General features: G+C 46.0%; 1 protein-coding gene across 6 annotated transcripts in view; it reads right to left on the bottom strand.

Moving 5' to 3' along the window:
• NUB1 (negative regulator of ubiquitin like proteins 1) overlaps positions 1-13,612 on the bottom strand; it is a 36,505-nt gene extending 22,893 nt beyond the window's left edge. For 2 of the 6 annotated variants that reach the window (XM_040260339.1, XM_040260344.1), the window contains exons 1-4: positions 13,494-13,563; positions 9,624-9,741; positions 2,428-2,595; positions 691-749 (exon numbers count right to left, since the gene is read on the bottom strand). In XM_040260339.1, coding sequence (XP_040116273.1) covers positions 691-749; positions 2,428-2,595; positions 9,624-9,740 — 344 coding nt within the window. In that variant the 5' untranslated portion in view covers position 9,741; positions 13,494-13,563. Of the gene's footprint in view, positions 1-690; positions 750-2,427; positions 2,596-9,623; positions 9,744-13,375 lie in introns of all 6 variants that reach the window. The other 4 variants (XM_040260338.1, XM_040260340.1, XM_040260343.1 and 1 more) reach the window with 4 other exon arrangements.
• Positions 13,613-19,880: the final 6,268 nt, after the last annotated feature.

Raw genomic sequence — 19,880 nt, 5'->3', positions numbered from 1 at the left:
CAGGAGGGCCCTAGCTGCGGGAGAGGAGAATACCCACCCCCGACACCTGTGGTCTCCCTGCAGGAGCCCCTAACAGGGCAGTTGTTCACACACCGCTCACTGTGTGCTGAGTGGACGAGGCTTCCTGAACCCAGCCCTAATGGCCCTGATGCAGGCCAAAGAAGAAAATGAGGAAAATCAGCTGGGGAAACACAGACTACCTAGCTCTGGAGACAATCAAAACACTTACCACTGAGAAGTGTTCAAGGAGATCAAACAACTGACCAGGTCTCAAAAGTCAGATTCTCACTAGAATGTGACGGGCCGGTATTTTTTTTCTTTTTACAGATGGGCCAACAGCCTGAGACTGGTCAAACTACTTCACTGAACATCACAGCAAGTCATTGATGCATTAAGGCATAAAATTCAAAACTAATGATTTGGCCAGTATCAGGCTGCCTCCTATTTCTATCACTTACTGATTCAAACATGGACCAAGTACACACATCCAGGGTTTCCACCTGCTCTCAAGTCACACTGGGAAGTAAAGGAGACTGGTACAAGTCCTGGCTTTGCCCTTAAATGCCAGTGTGAGCCTGAACAAGCCCTTTAGCCTCAAAGCCTCAGCTTCCCCTCCACTGGGAGACGAGACCAAACGAGTGGGTGTAAGGGAGCGGAGCGCCCCTGGGCCACAGGCACACAGATACTTACTTAGACCTCAGTTCTCTGCCAGTGATGTGCAGGCGGGTCTCCAACAAGCTTTTCCTATCCTGTATAAAAATAAGACAAAATGCACTTGAACTTGACACTTTTGGGAACTGTTACTCTGCCTATAAAACCAGACAAGTTGATATCAGACGATGTAAAAACACTTTAAGGACTAAAAGGACACGTGCCAGGCAGGAAGCTACTGAACAAAACCTGCCCGTGACCCAGAAGTCCTTGGGGGGGCAGCAGTGTTTCTCACAGGCCGGGGCTTCCGCCTCTGGGGGGAGGTCTGCTGGGGGCGGGGCAGGTCCTGTTCTGCTCCACGAGGACCTACCCACAACCTCGGGGCCAGGACCACCTAGGTAAGCACCCTCCGGAGCCACAGAGAAGGGAGCGGCAGGACAGCTTCTGGCGCCTCCCCTTCCCCGACGACGAGGCTTCAGAAGGAGATATGGACTCACTAGGGCCACCAAGGACGAGACCGTGCAGATGATCTGCTCGGATTCCACACTCACCAATCAGCTTTCTGATCAGTGGTCTGCTTTCCCAGGTACTTGGTACTAGCAGCTGCTGCTAAGTCACTTCAGTCGTGTCTGACTGTGTGACCCCACAGAGAGGAGTCTGTATATACATACTGCCTTTTAAACTCATGAACCGGTATTCTGAGGCAGATACATATATAACGTCCTTTTTCTCATCAACTTCTTTATTTTTCCTAGAAATTTTTAACAGCTTTATAGGGATGTAACTTGCATATCTTAAAGTTCCCTGTTTAAAGTATAAGAGTCGATGGTTTCTGGTATGTTTACAGAGTTGTACGACTGTTACCATAATAAAATTTCAGAGCATTTTTGCCACCTCCTCACCAAACATGCCCTATCCTCCTAACCCCTCCTGCTTCCCACCCCAGACAACTATGAATATATGTTCTTTCTCTATGGATCTGCCTATTCTAGATGTTTCACATAAGTGGAACTACACAGTATGTGGTCTTTTGTGTCTGGCTTCTTTCACAGCGCTTTTGCTTGGCGCTTCGCTCCTTTCATGGCTGGATAACTCCCTCTATGGGTGCACCCCGTTTGTCCACCAGCAGGCACTAGGGCTGTCTCCACCTTTAGGCCACTGTGAACACAGCTGCGAGTGCTCTGGTACAGTTTTTGTACAGTTTTCACTTCTCTTGAAGTAAAACAGCTGGGTCACAGGGTAATTCTGATACACACTTATTTTCATTTCTTTTCAGATTAATGAACCCTGATCAGTCCTACGGGGCAGCCCCCTCTGGGCGCCCTGCCTCCGTGACACTTCTGGACTTCAACTCCTGAGGGAGTGCCCGGGACACTCCTGAGTGCCTGCCTGGGCACTCAGCTGACCGTGCTCTGGCTCCACCAGCAAAGAGAAATAAAGATGAAATCCTGCGTGATGTGTCCTACTGCCTACAGTTTCAGAAAACCTGAAGTAATCTTTTATTCCTCATTTTTGCCAAATGTTTGTTTAAAGTCTAGAAAAGGCAAGAATGTGATGCACAGCTCTGTAATGCCTGGAGCCCACACTACCTTTTAGATGTTCCAGTTTTAAGAATCCATAAAATTAACTTTTACGTTTATTAATATTCAATATGTAAAATAAAAGAATTTTATCTTTGGACTGTAACTTCCGAAAGAAAGAACTCACTATTTCTTCATTCGCGTCGCTAAGGTAACTGAGCATGCATAACTATGTAAGTCTGCGGAACCTACTCACCTTCTTTACCCGTGGAGGTAGAAAGACTTCAATTGTGGCAATTCCTGTTGTTTTATAGTGCTCATTTCCTGTGCCACGCTCGATTGCTTTGCAACGTATTTCTTCCATTACCTTTTCTACTTCATTTTCACAACATTCTAGCTTGTCAGAGTACTTCTTAGCAAGGTCCTATGAAGAAAAATTGAAAAACAAAACAAAACAAAAAACCCACAGATCAATATAGTACTAACTCAAAAAAAAGTAAAATACACATCAGTGCACACAAGAATCTAAGGCAAAAGAACCGACGAGCAGCATTCACCCCGTTACAGTGAAATCTAGACAGCGGCTTGACATCTTGAGAGACACAGAGCTTAGAGGATCCAGGAAAAAATAAAAACCAAGGGTAGGAAAACGGACTCCCTAGATAAAGTGAGACTAGTTGGGATTATGCTGGGGGAAAAGAAAGGTAGGCTGCAACTTATGTGACTGCAGTATACATCAATACAAAGCTACCTTAAGGAATACTGAACTATTCACCACTGCAGAGTGGGCAAGAAACAAGAAAACAGAGAAGCTTCTAACTTTTCTAATTTGTGAGAACAACTCAGGTTAGATGATGGTCTAAGTATGTATTTCTAATAAGGGAGATGTTCTTGATATATAAAAGTTACAAAGCAGATCAGAATATCTTTTTAAAAAATTAATATAAACCTATTTATAATACACACTTTAAATAAACAATCACATAGGATATGACTGGAAGAAAACACCAATATTGGTGATCTGTATAATGTATTTTTGAAAACACACTCTTTATCATTTTTGTAGTTAATTATATACATACAGCTTTTTTCAACCCAAGAGTATACATTGTTTTCAAACCCTTGAAAACACAGAAGCCTTTTCAATAAAAATACTTCAAAAAAACTTTCTATAATTCTCCAGAAAACATAAATATAATTACCTTGTTTTTTTTACCCCTTTTGACACCAATCAATTCTGACACCAACTGGATATCCTACAATTCAATTCAACTCTGTCATGAAGGATGGAGTTAGTGAATCAGAGGCAGACACCAGAGGCTAAGGGCTCAATCCCACAGGTCTGCCCTCGTTTCAGGCAGCAGGTAAGCAGGTCCCCAGGTTACCCACACTTCTGTCTGACTGGGCTACACAGTTGACAGTTCCTACAAGCCCCGTCCCTTCAGGTTTGGCAATTTGCTAGAAAAAACACCACAAACTCGGAAAAGTGCTCCCTTTATTTTTAAAATTTACTATAAAGAGAATGAACGAACACCCAGATGGAGATGCACGCATGGCAGAGCCTGGAAGGGCCCAGAGTACAGGACCAGAGGACTCTGCTCCCTGTGGGTATGCCCCTCTCTGGCCAACGGACGTGTCTGCCCATCTGGAAGCTCCTGCAATCTGTCATTTAAGGGTTTTTACAGAGGCTCCATCATATGGACATGACTGACTGAATCACTGACCACTGCTGACCAGTGGGATCTCCTCTGCCCTCGGGCCTCCCAGAGGCTGGAGGAGGGTGGGACTTAAAGTTCCATGCTTCTAATCAAAGTTTGGTCTTGTAGGCAAGTAGCACTATTCTGAAAGCCATCACCTTTGTGCTGTGCTTAGTTGCTCAGTCATGTCCGACTCTTTGTGACCCCATGGACTGTAGCCTGCCAGGCTCCTCTGTCCATAGGGATTCTCCAGGCAAGAACACTCGAGTGGTATCCTCCTCCAGGGGATCTTCTTCCCAACCCAGGGATGGAACCAAGGTCTCCTGCACTACAGGCAGATTTTATGCCAGCTGAGATACCAGGGAAGCCCATTAACATCAGTACTTACATCTAATAAACATCAGCCACGTGCTGGACACATATTCTCTCAGACACTCACAGCAACCTAATCGTGGAGGTACCACGGCCCCCATTTTGTAAGTAATGAGAGTGGGACCAGAGATCTCCCGCAACTCGCTGAGGCCCACAGGCAGCGGCAGAGCTGCGCCTGCACACCTTGACCTCAGAGCCCAGGCTCCCTCCTCTGGTCAGAGTCCAGCTAAGCAACCAGGGAGTTCCCTTTGGGCAGGAGAGCACAGGCAGGGTCACCAGGGTACCTGTGCTTGCCTGACTCAACGGGGGTAATTTTCCCGTGGGACAGAGGGCCTTCTCGAGGATGTTAATTATAGCCCTAAGAAAACAGGTTTCGCTTTCAATTATGAGCTATCTTCAAGTGCACTGGCTCTCACATGTCAGCACTTCCTTACCCCTCAGCCTTTAAGTGGTCAGGGTCTGTTAAAGATATTTATACGAGAGGAAAGGCAAATTTAAAGGAATCCTTCAGTGAATCCTTTTGTAAATTAGAAAATTAAAAAACTGAACAGGAGCAATCAACATTCAACATCTCCAACCCTTCTAAATCTCTACTCTCCGCCAGTCAGCTTCCACACGGACATTCTGAAGTTCTTGTCAAAATCACTCAGTGTCTCCACCTCACCAAGCCCCTTCCTCAATTACCTGAAATTGACCTGGCAGCAGCCGTGGGCACAGCGGACTCTCCAGCCTCCTCACTTGGTTTCTACACCCTCTCCTCCTTCCTTCCACCTCGACTGCTCCTTCGCTGCCCGTTCCACCTGGCTCCTGTCATCTCTCCAAACTCTAAACACCGAAGTGACCCAGGACTCAGCCTTCAGACACCTTTCCTTCCTCTACTTGTTTGGTTAGTAATGTCAGCCAGGCTCACTGCTTCAAGCCACACCTATACACCACCAACTCTCTCCAGAATATCTCTGGCCGAGACCTCGACCTTGAACTCTCAGACTTGTTTTGCCCAAAACTAAGCACTTGGTCTGGTGATGGAAGTAAAGTCCGATGCTGTAAAGAGCAATATTGCATAGGAATCTGGAATGTTAGGTCCACGAATCAAGGTAAATTGGAAGTGGTCAAACAGGAGATGACAAGAGTGAATGTCAACATTTTAGGAATCAGTGAACTAAGATGGACAGGAATGGGTGAATTTAACTCAGATGACCATTATATCTACTACTGTGGGCAAGAATCCCTTAGAAGAAATGGAGTAGCCCTCACAGTCAACAAGAGTCTGAAATGCAGAAATTGTATGCCATCTCAAAAACAGAATGATCTCTGTTCATTTCCAAGGCAAACCATTCAATATCACACTAATCCAAGTCTATGCCCCAACCAGCAATGCTGAAGAAGCTGAAGTTGAATGGTTCTATGAAGACCTACAAGACCTTTTAGAACTAACACCCAAAAAAGATGTCCTTTTCATTATAGGGGACTGGAATGCAAAAGTAGGAAGTCAAGAGATACCTGGGGTTAACAAGCAAATTTGGCCTTGGAATACAGAATGAAGCAGGGCAAAGGCTAACAGAGTTTTGCCAAGAGAACATACTGGTCATAGCAAACACCCTCTTCCAACAACACAAGACAAGACTCTACACATGGACATCACCAGATCGTCAACACCAAGATCAGATTGATTATATTCTTTGCAGCCAAAGATGGAGAAGCTCTATAAAGTCAGCAAAAACAAGACCAGGAGCTGACTGTGGCTCAGATCATGAACTCCTTATTGCCAAATTCAGACTGAAATTGAAGAAAGTAGGGAAAACCACTGGACTACTCAGGTATGATCTAAATCAAATCCCTTACAGTTATACAGTGGAAGTGACAAACAGATTCAAGGGATTAGATCTGATAGACAGAGTGCCTGACAGTAGGCAGTGATCAAGACCATCTCCAAGAAAAACAAATGCAAAAAAGCAAAATGGTTGCCTGAGGAGGCCTTACAAATAGCTGTGAACAGAAGAGAAGCAAAAAGCAAAGGAGAAAAGGGAAGTATACCCATTTGAATGCAGAGTTCTAAAGAATAGCTAGGAGAGATAAGAAAGCCTTCCTCAGTGATCAATGCAAAGAAATAGAGGAAAACAATAGAACGGGATAGACATCTAGTCAAAAAAAATTACTTCCCTGGTGGCTCAGACGGTAAAGCGTCTGCCTACAACGTGGGAGACCCAGGTTTAACCCCTGGGTCGGGAAGATCCTCTGGAGAAGGAAATGGCAACCCACTCCAGTACTCTTGCCTGGAAAATCCCATGGACGGAGGAGTGTGGTACGCTACAGTCCATGGGGTTGCAAAGAGTTGGACTTCACTGAGCGACTTCACTTTCACTTTCAAGAAACTTAGAGATACCAAGCGAACATTTCATGCAAAGATGGACACAATAAAGGACAGAAATGGTATGGACCTAACAGAAGCAGACGATATTAAGAAGAGAGGGCAAGAATATGCAGAAGAACTATACAAAAATTATCTTCATGACCTGGATAACCACAATGGTGTGATCACTCACCTAGAGCCAGACATCCTGGAATGTGAAGTCAAGTGGGCCTTAGAAAGCATTACTACGAACAAAGCTAGTGGAGGTGACAGAATTCCAGTTGAGCTATTTCAAATCCTGAAAGATGATGCTGTGAAAGTGCTGCACTCAATATGCCAGCAAATTTGGAAAACTCAGCAGTGGCCACAGGACTGGAAAAGGTCAGTTTTCATTCTAATTCCAAAGAAAGGAAATGCCAAAGAATGTTCAAACTATGACACAATTGCACTCATCTCACACACTAGCAAAGTAATGCTCAAAATTCTCCAAGCTAGGCTTCAGCAGTATGTGAACCGAGAACTTACAGATGTTCAAGCTGGATTTAGAAAAGCCAGAGGAACCAGAGATCAAATTGCCAACATCTGTTGGATCATCCAAAAAGCAAGAGAGTTCCAGAAAAACATCTGCTGCTGCCGCTGCTAAGTCGCTTCAGTCGTGTCCAACTGTGCAACCCCATAGACAGCAGGCCACCAGGCTCCCCCGTCCCTGGCATTCTCCAGGCAAGAACACTGGAGTGGGTTGCCATTTCCTTCTCCAATGGATGAAAGTGAAAAGTGAAAGTGAAGTCGCTCAGTCGTGTCCCATTCTAGCGACCCCATGGACTGCAGCCCATCAGGCTCCTCCGTCCATGGGATTTTCCAGGCAAGAGTACTGGAGTGGGGTGCCATTTCCTTCTCCAGAAAAACATCTACTTCTGCTTTATTGACTATGCCAAAGCCTTTGACTGTGTGGATCACAACAAACTATGAAAAATTCTTAAAGAGATGGGAATACCAGACCACTTTACCTGACTCCTGAGAAATCTGTATGCAGGTCAAGAAGCAACAGTTAGAACTGGGCATGGAACAACAGACTGGTTCCAAATTGGGAAAGGAGTACGTCAAGGCTGTATATTGTCACCCTGTTTATTTAACTTGTATGCAAAGTATATCATGCAAAGTGCCAGGCTGGATGAAGCACAAGCTGGAATCAAGATTGCCAGGAGAAATATCAATAACCTCAGACATGCAGATGACACCACCCTTATGGAAGAAATAGAAGAAAAACTAAAGAGCCTCTTGACGAAAGTGAAAGAGGAAAGTGAAAAAGTTGGCTTAAAACTCAACATTCATAAAACTAAGATCATGACATCCGGTCTCATCAATTCATGGCAAATAGATGGGGAAACAATGGAAACAGTGACAGACTTTATTGTTTTGGGCACCAAAATCATTGTAGATGGTGACTGCAGCTATGAAATTAAAAGATGCTTACTCCTTGGAAGAAAACTTATGACCAACCTAGACAGCATATTAAAAAGCAAAGACATTACTTTGCCAACAAAGGTCCCGTCTAGTCAAAGCTATGGTTTTTCCAACAGTCATGTATGGATGTGAGAGCTGGAAAGAAAGCTGAGTGCTGAAGAATTGATGCTTTTGAACTGTGGTGTTGGAGAAGACTCTTAAGAGTCCCTTGGACTGCAAGGAGATCCGATAAGTCAATCCTAAAGGAAATCAGTCCTGAATATTCATTGGAAGGACTGATGCTGAAGCTGAAACTCCAATACTCTGGCCACCACATTCGAAGAGCTGACTCATTGGAAAAGACCCTGATGCTGGGAAAGATTGAAGGCGGGAGGAGAAGGGGACAACAGAGGATGAGATGGTTGGATGGGATCACTGACTCGATGGACATGAGTTTGAGCAAGCCTGCAAAACCTGCTGGCTCTACTTGGAAATATATCCAGAGTCCAATCACTTCTCACTACGTCCACGGTGACTCCCCCGGTACCAAACCACTGCTGTTTCTAAATTAGCATACTGCAGCAGCAGCAGCTGATGGTTTCCCTTACTCTCTTGCCCCTTTTATCAGCCTCACCACTCAGGAATTCCAAGGGTGTTAGGAGCTCTGTGCCAGGAGCTGAGGACAGAAGTCACAGCCCCACCTAGTTCCCAAGCCAAGAGATTGTAACAAGCAAATTCAGAAGAAAAGGTCTGCAAAGAGAAGGTTTGCAAAAACTGAAAAGAAAAAGGAAAAAAAAAAAAAAACGGAGTCCTGTCAGGAAAAGGAGAGAGAGAACTCCAAGACTCTGACACAGCGGTCACCTCCCAAGCGCATTACTGTGTCACAGCATAGGACAATACGATGCCCTCCTGACAACCCTTACTCCCTGACAGAGGTTACACTGTTTACCAAAATACACTCAGACTGAGAAAACAAGAGGAGTATGTTCTAGGACATTCCAACATAGTGAGATTTCGCTCAGAAATTATTATAATGTTCCTCAGCTTAGAAAGGCAAGCCAACCTCAGTTTCTACAAATTTCACTTAGGAAAAGTGAGGCCATTTTTGATGAGACCATAAAAAACTGAGGTACAATCATTAGGAAAATGTATTTTGGAAAAATGAACAGATAGCCAATAGTGTAAACAAAGCTAAGGAGGGGAACAGTGTTCTGCAGCTGAGCACACTAACCAGGAGGGCAGAGAACGGCCTGAACACCAGCCTGGAACACGCTGCACCCGAACCTTCTGCCTCTGGCACTGCCCCACCAGCACGAACACCCAGTTAATCATCTTAGGTAACACTGTGAAGCACTAGAAACGGCACATGCCAAAACCATCAGATAAACATTCTCATATAAATAAAATCTTCTTAAACAAAAATAAGCTTGCCAACTGCTAGTAAAACATGGGAGTCTGTTTATCACCATTGTTTCTGGTTATGCCGAAAGCCTACCTGTTTGTGCCCGGCAATTTCTGGTGACTTCAGAATCTTACTTACCAAGGAGACTTACAACACTGCTAATTAACAACATCTTAAAAGAGAAATACCTTCAATGCCAAGCCAACTTCTTTATTTTCATCTGTATATGGAGGTTTCCAAAGTTGGATTTTGTCTTCCCGTAAAAATTGGGTCAATTTTGATTGGAGATATTTCTTTTGTGCCATCCTTGAAAGCAAAACAGTACATCAATGATACTCCGCACTACATTTCAAAATGTCAATAAGTTAGCCAATACACTGTTGGGTAAGCAAGAAGTCTCCTCCATTCCTCCCTGTCCAGTTTAAAGTACTTTAGACTAGGTTTTAACTAGCTCCAAACTTCTCTAATGGCACCCCACTCCAGTACTCTTGCCTGGAAAATCCCATGGATGGAGGAGCCTGGTAGGCTGCAGTCCATGGAGTCGCTAAACTTTCACTTTTCACTTTCTTGCATTGGAGAAGGAAATGGCAACCCACTCCAGTGTTCTTGCCTGGAGAATCCCAGGGACGGGGGAGCCTAGCGGGCTTCGGTCTCTGGGGTCGTACAGAGTCGAACACGACTGAAGCAACTTAGCAGCAGCAGCAGCAGTAGCAGTAGCAGCAAACTTCTCTAAAAGATAAGTATATTACACACAGACTGAAATATGTATCATATATCCAATTATATATGTTACATCAGAATACATGTTTCAAAGTTGCTAATATGTAGTAAGTAAGTAATTTTTCTATTTCTTGGGTGTGTTGTGTGTTTTGGATAGCTAAGTGTTAAGTGTGTTAGTCGCTCAGTCGTGCCTGACTCTTTGTGACCCCAGGGACTCCAGCTCACCAGGCTCCTCTGTCCATGAGATTTTCCAGGCAATGATACTGGAGTGGGTTGCCATTTCCTTCTCCAGGGGATCTCCCCAACCCAGGGATCGAACCCAGGTCTCCTGCACTGGCAGGCGGATTCTTTACCACTGAGCCACCAGGGAAGCCCTTTAGATAGCTAAGTCATCTCCAAATCCTTTGCGACTCCATGGACTGTAGCCTACTAGGCTCCTCTGTCCATGGGGTTTCCCAGGCAAGAACACTGGAGCGGGTTGCCATTTTCCTTCTCCAGGAGAATCTTCTCGACCCAGGGATTGAACCCACACCTCCTGCATTGGCAGGCGGATTCTTTACCACTGAGCCACCAGGGAAGCCTGTTCTATTTCTTAACCTGCTGTCACTCTCTAAGAGGAAAAATGAAATAAGAAAGACAAATCCTTAAAGCAGCAAACTTAAACAAGTCAACACAGTGGCCCTGTGGTAAAGAATTTACCAAAATACAGTGCTCTGTATGTTGGCTATTTTAACACAAAAGAGCAATCACCCTGGCAGGTAAATATAAAGAAAAGCTAGCTTGAACCATGAATATCAATAATATACATTTTCTATATCTGAAATTTTAAAATTGAAAATTTAAGGATTTTTCTGGTGGTCCAGAGTTATGACTCTGTGCTTCCAATGCAGGGGGGCTGGATTCCATCCCTGGTCAGGGAACCAGAGCCCCCATGCCACACAAAGTATCTGGATGCCACAACTAAGGCCTGGGCCCACCAAAATAAACAAATATTTTTAAAAATAAGAGAATTAAGTTAAAACTTTAGTGTTTACAGTGCTAGAGAAGTTTTGCATGATATTTTCTGATAGAAGCATAAAAGCAGATCTACACGTCCTATACAAATCAATACTGGCTGGGTCATCATTTTACACATGAAAAGCCACAGCCCAAGTCTGTAAAATGACTCGCTCAAGGATGAACGATTAGGCAGCACCATAACTAGTCCTGGGACTTGTGCCCGCAACACTGGATCACTGCATTCTACTGTCTCTCACAAAGTCCCTGCTGCTTCTCTGTCCTGGGCTCACACAGCAGTGGAGTCTTTCACGCTTCCTTCACTAGCACTAGCATCTCAAAGGTGGGTGAGGCTGCCAGAGAGTGAAACAGCTGATGGGGCACTGCAGCCAAGTCAGATGAGCAGTGAGCAAAATCAAAGGTTATTAGCCCCTGAAGGACAGAGACATGTTCCAGAGAGCGAAAAAGTAGGTAAGACTTAACTTAACCTAGATGAGCAACTTTCTTTTTCCTATTCAGGGCCTGTATTCCACTCTCCTCAAAATTCAATTCACTTGATTTCTAAATCAAGTTTGACAACTTAAGTGTATTCCGTAAGCAAGTACTTTAAAAAAAGTTCAAATCCACTTTATATCAATTTGGGGGCAAGAAAGAGGGTAATCAGGATAGGGGGGAGAAGGGAAAAAGGGGAAAACACATCAAAGAGGGGGATGTATGCATCCAGGTAACCTAAGAAAGAACCCCAGATTTTCAAGCACTAATAAACCGCTTCTCACACATAAAACTGGACTGTAGTCTGCCAGGCCCCTCTGTCCATGTAATTTTCCGGGCAGGAATTCTGGAATGGGTTGCCATTTCCTCCTCCAAGGGATGTTTCTGACCCAGGGATCAAACCCACATCTCCTGAGTCTCCTGCACCAGCAGGCGGATTTTTACCACAGAGCCACAGGGGAAGCCCCGCTCATAAATGTTCAGAATTTCCCAATTAAGTATCACTTGTGAGCGGGTGGTAACCATTTCAAGGGCCATTCACGGAAGGCAAGCCATTTTAGAAGGCTGAATTCGCAGCCCTCTGTAATCCAAGCAACTACCAAGCGGAAGTCTCAAAGGATTTCCTAAACCTAGTGTGTGGTCCACACTCCTGCTGCTGCTGCTGCTAAGTCGCTTCAGTCGTGTCCGACTCTGTGCGACCCCATAGACCGCAGCCCACCAGGCTCCCCCGTCCCTAGGATTCTCCAGGCAAGAATACTAGAGTGGGTTGCCATTTCCTTCTCCAATGCAGGAAAGTGAAAAGTGAAAGTGAAGTCGCTAAGTCGTGTCTGACTCTTAGCGACCCCATGGACTGCAGCCTACCAGGCTTCTCCATCCATGGGATTTTCCAGGCAAGAGTACTGGAGTGGGGTGCCATCGCCTTCTCCTGGTCCACACTCCACCCACCAGCAAATACACAGCAAGGAAGGTCTCTAGTCCACCACTTAATGTTTGAAAAAAAGATTAAACCATTGTCTTAAAACTTACAAAATTTCACTCATGGGCAACAGAAAAAAACGAGGATATGTATTTTAACTCAAATCAAAAGGGGAAATGGTTTAATAGATCAGTTTTCAACGTTAACTGGAAAACTGAAAGTTTCAGGCTTGCCACACAATGTTCGGTGTCACAGCCCCCGTCAAAAAGCAGAAATTCATTAATACCCTTGCTGTAAACCGAAAGTGAAAGGGTATAAATCATTCCGGTAACATTTCGCTTTCATTTTTTAAATAAATCGATCTACGCTGCCTTTATCCAGAGGTTTTCAAACATATACAAACACACATATACTTATTCAAAATACAGTACTTTTTCTCTTAGACTATTACAAGAATCTTCTATTAAAAAATAAGAGTGTGGGAAGACGTTGAGAAACATACAGAATCTGATCGTCACGGCTGGAGAAAATAAACAGCGTTTTCTCATTAAACAGCAAAGAAAATCTGTCTTTGATTGCAAATAAATCCCAAATGGCGTAACAATGTTACGACTCAAGCTTTCTGTATGGCTAGTAATTTTAACATATACATATGTTTCTCTGCCTCCCTCCAAAAACATTTCAATCTTTCGTTTTAAATACCCACCACCCGCGTCAGCCCAGAGCAAACCCCGGGCCGGGCGAAGGGCCCGGTGCGTCCAGAAGCCCCGACCCGCCGCCCCCGGTCCCGGCCGAGTCTCCGCGCAGGGCGCCCACCTCCCACCGCTGCCCGGGCGGGGTCGGCGTCGGGGTCACGCCCGGGGGGAACTGGGGCACCGGGCGGCGCGGCTGACACCCGGGTCAAAGACCGGACGCTCGGCCGCCATCTACTCACCTGCGACACAGCCGCGCCAGCAGCGACCCGCCGAGTGCCCGGATGCGGCTGCGGCCGCCGTTTATTTTCATTCCGGGTGAGGCCGGCCCCGCCCCCGCCGCCGAGGCCGCCGCCGCCGCCCGGCCGCCCCGCCCCGCCCCCGCGCGGGCGAGAAGCCGGGGTGTGGGCGGGGCTAAGAGGGGGCCGGGCGGGGTTGTGGGTAGGCTGTGGGCGGGGCTAAGGCGGGAGAGCTGGACACGGATGGGGCGCAGCTGGGGTGAGGGGCGGGGCGGGGGCGGTGAGGCGGAGGGGCGGGGCAATGATGGGGCTGGGCTGGGCGAGGGGCGGGGCTAGAGCCTGGGGCGATCGGATATGGGCGGGGCAGAGAGGAGAGCGAGGAGGAGCCTGGGCGCTGACCGCCCGGGGGACTTGCCGGGGGTCGGGGGCGGGGCTGGCGGGAAGACTCAGCCCGCAACCCTGGGGACCGCCCCTGAGGACCAAGGCGGTGTTGGGCGGGGCCTCTGGCCCGGCCTAGTTTACCTGACTTCTGAGGAAATTGAGCTTGGCTTCGTTCCTCCAGAATCCTCGAAAGAGGCCAAGAGCACCTTGGAGCAAGCCCCTTCTCCCTCCACGGCGGGAAAGTCTGGACTTAGTGCAGCTGGGTCCGCCCCCGCCCCCCAACCCCCATCCCACCCCCCGACTGGGTCTAGCGTGATGACCCCTCTAAAAGTCCAGCTTTTCATCCCTCCGTGCATCACTCGGCCCGGGCCTCCGCTTTGGTGAACTTCCCGGCCCCTTGCCCTCGTCCTTCTCTGCTGGTTTTGCTGGCCCTGCTGACCCTGTCTCCACATGCTATTGCTGACAGGACCTCTGGCAATCCGCCTGCTCCCAAAGCGCTCTGCCCACCCCTGTACTCGGTCATCTAAGCCCCTGGCCTGACGCCTGTGTCCAGTGTCTAGGTGAGGACATAAGACAGGGGTGTCTAGAAATAATGGAGCTCAAAGCCCGCTGGTTGAGCACAGGTCATAGCATAGCTTCCAGAGATGGTTAGATCCACCTTCGGTAGGACCGAACCGAAGAATGGGAAGGCAAGATAGAGCCCACGGCAGACCCTAGAAACTTCTCGCTCGGATGAGACTGTTGGTCCTTCTATTCCAAACCCAAGGCCCCAGCTAGCTTGGGCAGCACATTAACCAAATCCAAGGCCCATCCTGGGATCTTCTCTAGCACTGTCCTGGGCCCTGCACGTGGCAACTGGCTTAAGCCCTGGGAATCTAGGCAAGCTGCCCAGCCTCCACCTCACCTGGGAAGATAATATCAGTGCCCCACCCTCCCCTTTGCCCCAGCACAAACATTTCCTGAAACAAAGTGTTGTGTCTAGAATCACTCCAGGAGCTGCAGACTGTCTGAAAGGGGCTTTGCAAACTCTCTGACACCCTCCACAAGGAGAGGGAAGCACGGCCCCTCCTCCTGGTGCCCTTCTGCCCCTGGGGGAAGAAGCCTTGGGTGGGATGTGTGCCTAAGTCCATTTTAGGGGAGAGAAATGTGTGCAAGGAGATCAAACCAGTCCATCCTAGAGGAAATCAGTCCTGAATATTCATTGGAAGGACTGATGCTGAAGCTGAAGTTCCAATACTTTGGCCACCTGATAGGAAGAGCGAACTCATTGGAAAAGACCCTGATGCTGGCAGGAGGAGAAAAGGGCAACAGAGGATAAAATGGTTGGGTGGCATCACCCACTCCATGGACGTGAGTTTGAGCAAACTTCAGGAGTTGATGATGGACAGGGAAGCCTGGCATGCTGCAGTCCATGGGGTCACAAAGAGTCAGACACGACTGAGTGGCTGAACAACATGTTCCCAAAGAGGACCTGTGTGCCGTTTTCCTGACCGCATGGGGAGGACTCTGCCCACACCACAGAGCAACTTCTGGTCCCCCTTTTTTCCTCCTGTGACCTGCAGATGTTGTCCACTGGCCTAGCAGTGCTTATTAGCTGATTTCTCCGTCTTTCTGGATAAGAGTCTTGTGGCTCTACAGCCTCCTTTGAGTACACGAACGCTTAGAAATCTTTGAAATTAAAGTTCTTCACCTTGGGCCAAATCGATTTCTTAGTTAAGGCAAAAGACAAACAGCAAAATGGGGGAAAATGTTGCCTTCCATTTCAAAACCATACTTGAAGAACTCTCACAATTTGATAAGAAAAAGACCAAAGCAGAAAACTGGGCAAAAGCTACTAAAATATGATTCACTGAAAAGGAAATAGAAATTCTTTGTAAAACGCAAAAAATTACTCATCTCGTTCATGATGAGACACTAAATATAAATTAAAACTACACCCAGGGACTTCCTTTGTGGCCCAGTGGTTAAGAACTTGCCTTTTAGTGCAGGGAACGTGGGTTGATCACTGATCAGGGAACTAAGATGCCACATGACATGGAGGAACTAAGCCCACATGAAGCAACAAAGAGCCAGTGCAGCCAAAAATTTAAAGAAGAAATACAGTTTTAGAAACTATACCAAAATTTCACTTTTTACCTCTCAGACTGAAAAAGATGGATAACATGCTATGATGACAAGGCTATGTAGCAATAGCAATCTTCATACCGTCCTTGTGGAAGGTTATGTTGGTACAACTCTTAAGAGGGCAATTAGCTGAGACTGGTGGCTCAGATGGTAAAGAATCTGTCTCCCAAGAGACACAGAGACACAGATTTGATTCCTGTGTTGGGGAAGATCCCCTGGAGGAGGAAATGGCAACCCACTCCAGTATTCTTGCCTGGAAAATCCCACGGCCAGAGGAGCCTGGCGGGCTACAGTCCACGGGATCACAAGAGTCGGACATGACTGAGCATAGAGCACACACATAGCATATCTATCAAAACTAAAATGCATATTCTCTTTGACCCAATAATTCAACTTTTCTTGTTCTGACTATTCTTTACCAATCTGCCTCCTTTCTGTTATTCCTCATACTGACATTTAGTGACTTCAACTGCAATTTCTTGAGATGAACAATTCTTAAATTGTGTATGCATTTTGGTTGCTACAGGTTTTGTGGTGATGAAGAATCAGGGGACTTCTGCATAACTGGTCTTACTTCTGATGGAATAAAACCAGAAAATCCTTAAACATTCTTTGCGTGACCATGAGATTTAACACTGAATGTTATCAGTTCTTCCTAGAAAAACCAAAAAAAAAAAAACAGGAAGTTTTGGCAGTTCAGCTTTATTTATAGTTGTTTGGATCAGAACAATATACATGCATTGGGTTAAATTATGTACTTAACTAATTTTTTCATAGATGGGAAGATGTATTTTAAAAGAAAATAACTTCATTCTTGATTTTTTCTATTTATAAATGGAAATTTCTGAGTGGTTATAAACTAAAATTTTGGGGGAATTTGAGTGATGATTCACACTTTGGTCTTGCAGGTTTTCAGTTTCACTGCTGTTTGGAGATGTGGTCTTTTTATTCAGCATCTTGGCTGGATGAGAAGAAAGTGGAAGGAGCAGAGAAAAGAAGCAGGTGGACAGGGAGCTTTGTTCCCATCTTATTGGGAATACATAATTTCCTTCATCCTTAGAAATGATAGAAGCTGTAAAAAGGTATGGAGAGGTCCGGAATGCTCAGGAAACATGGGCTGGGAAGATGGATCTCAGGTCCTATTAGAAAGTGTAAAACAGTGTTATAGTTAAAAGACCCTCCAACCAGCCACTGTTCGCCATCCTCCAGTGAATACCACAGTCGTGCAGTACCACATAGGAAGATCAGCGTGTCTTCTTTAAGCTCTGGGGATCAGATCTATCCCAGGTTTTCAGGATACAGTTCAAAGGAGTAAGGTTGAAATTGTTAACTCCCATCTGTAAGAGAGAAAAAAGCAGCATCCAGTGCCTTTGCCCTTTTCCACCAGAAGCATCCCTCCCTGCTCTAGATGGGGGTAGAGACAGGGCTTCCACCTAAGCGTCCTTCCCTGGCCAGAGCTAACTTGTCCCTTACCAGTGCAGCTGTCCCATCATCATGCCTCCTTATTCTACCACTGAGGTGGGGTGGAGATCCATCAGGGATAGACTTGATGGTATCCCAGATTGATGTCCAATTCCTCACCATTAAAACCTTTGCCTGCCTCTGATGTCACCCAGGGTGCAATCAGAGTAACCTTCCAGAATGCTTCCCAAGCTAAGACTGCCAAGAGAAACATTCATCTCCTGGATTCCTGTGCATGGTCCTGAGTCTATTCCTGACCACAATAAGACTGGTAAATCATAAGGGGGCCAACATAAAACCAAGATATCCCTTCCGAGCATCACCATACCTGTATAAGTGATAGCAAAAGAGATGGTGAAGGCCCAGCCAGTGAGGAAAAAGTTATTTTTGTCTTCAAGTTATTAGGGCCAGTCCTTCCAGTTCATTCCCACAGATTCAACAGAAAGAATATCTAAGGAGTTGAGACAAAAGCCACTGGAGAGCCTTCTCTGGCCCACTAAGAGCTAGTGTTACCAAAGGAAGTGTACTGCTGTACTTCCAATCTGAGTAACTTTTAGCCTGAAAGACGGTCTTGGAGCTAGAGCTCCACCTAGCTTCCAAACGTGCTCCTGTTGTAAATCTCAACTAGGCTAAGGCGCTTCCTGAAGAAAAGGCAATGGCACCCCACTCCAGTACTCTTGCCTGGAAAATCTCATGGACGGAGGAGCCTGGTAGGCTGCAGTCCATGGGGTCGTTAAGAGTCGGACATGACTGAGCGACTTCACTTTCACTTTTCACTTTCATGCATTGGAGAAGGAAATGGCAACCCACTCCAGTGTTCTTGTCTGGAGGATCCCAGGGACGGGGAGCCTGGTGGGGTGCCGTCTATGGGGTTGCACAGAGTCAGACACAACTGAAGCGACTTAGCAGCAGCAGCAGCAGCAGGCACTTCCTGACTATCAATCTAAGCTTGGGATCTAAGTCGAAGTGCATAGTAACAGCATAGATCACAAGTCCCTTGAAAGTTTATGATTCAGCAGATTAGGTTAGTAGTTTCAATTTCCAAAGTAGTTATGAAATGGTCAAAGAGACCAGGAAATGTTGACTGAGAAAGGAAAATTCAGTCCATATGCTTTGCCCATTTCTGGCCGCTCCCCTCGCGGGGATGTTGGATGCCTCTTGGCATCAGCAGGTTGGTATAAACCCCCAACAAGGCTCCCCTTGTGAGGCTGCCTTTAGTCATTACGAGGCATCACAGAACTGCAAAGCAGGGCTCAACGCTTGCTTCATGGTCAATTCCATGTCTCTTTGATGCCACTTTCACAGAAAGGCACACCGTAGAGTTAGTAAAGTACAGCAGAAAATGTGTATAATAGGAGAACAAAGAACTAGAGCTCCAGGCATCCTTACCTGTCTTAAAGATCCCAGATGAACTCCCAGTATGAAAGGCTGTGGCTGCGAGCTGTGAGCTATGCCAGGATTTGTGATATCCGGAGAAGAGGATTTCGATCTGGGGCCAGAGTTGAGGCTTGACTACTCAAAGCTTTTGTGTAATAAAGTTTTATTAAAGTATAAAAGGGATAAGAGGAAGCTTCTGACATAGATATTAGAAGGGGACAGAAAGAGTGCCCCTTTCGCTAGTTTTTAGCAAGGAGTTATATATCTGTTAGCAAGTTTCTAATCAGATAAAGTGAAAGTGAAAGTCGCTCAGTTGTGTCCGACTCTTTGCAACCCCCTGAATTATACAGTCCATGGAATTCTCCAAGCCAGAATACTGGAGTGGGTAGCCTTTCCATTCCCCAGGGGATCTTCCCAACTCAGGGATCAAACCCAGATCTCCCGCGTTGCAGGCAGATTCTTTACCAGCTGAGCCACAAGGGAAGCCCAAGAATACTGGAGTGGGTAGACTATCCCTTCTCCAGGGGATTTTCCCAACCCAGGAATCAAACCGAGGTCTCCTGCATGGCAGGAGAATCATCTGCAATGATAAAGAATCACCTCAAAACTGAGAGAGTTGCATCAGGCCCCTCTCCCACAACATTCGCTTTGAGATAGCATTGGCACAAGGTGAGTCATCCCCAGCCATACAACAATTGACATGAATCTTAAAGAAAGGCAAATTTCCAAGCAAATGTATAGTTTTATTAACATACCTTAAGAGAACATTTCTATGAGGGAAAATGCATTGGTTAGCTCAAGGTTTGAGAAAAATTAAGTTCAGGCAGAAGCAGGTGTTGTCATGACAACACAGAATTTAAAAGAAGCCTCCTTTTAATTTTGTATTAAGAAGTAAAAAAAAAAATGTCTGACAATTTATTTCCTCTGCTTGGAGACACCTAGCCTTCCTACCTGTTACCCTCTCATAACCTTCCACCTGATCAGATGCACACAGCTATTTCACAGCTCTAACTGTAGGTAACTAATAGCCACGCAGAGTTTTTAATC

Source organism: Oryx dammah, unplaced genomic scaffold (assembly GCF_014754425.2).
Source record: "Oryx dammah isolate SB20612 unplaced genomic scaffold, SCBI_Odam_1.1 HiC_scaffold_18, whole genome shotgun sequence".
Taxonomy (NCBI): Eukaryota; Metazoa; Chordata; class Mammalia; order Artiodactyla; family Bovidae; genus Oryx; species Oryx dammah.
This window is presented reverse-complemented; position numbering and strand designations above follow the sequence as displayed.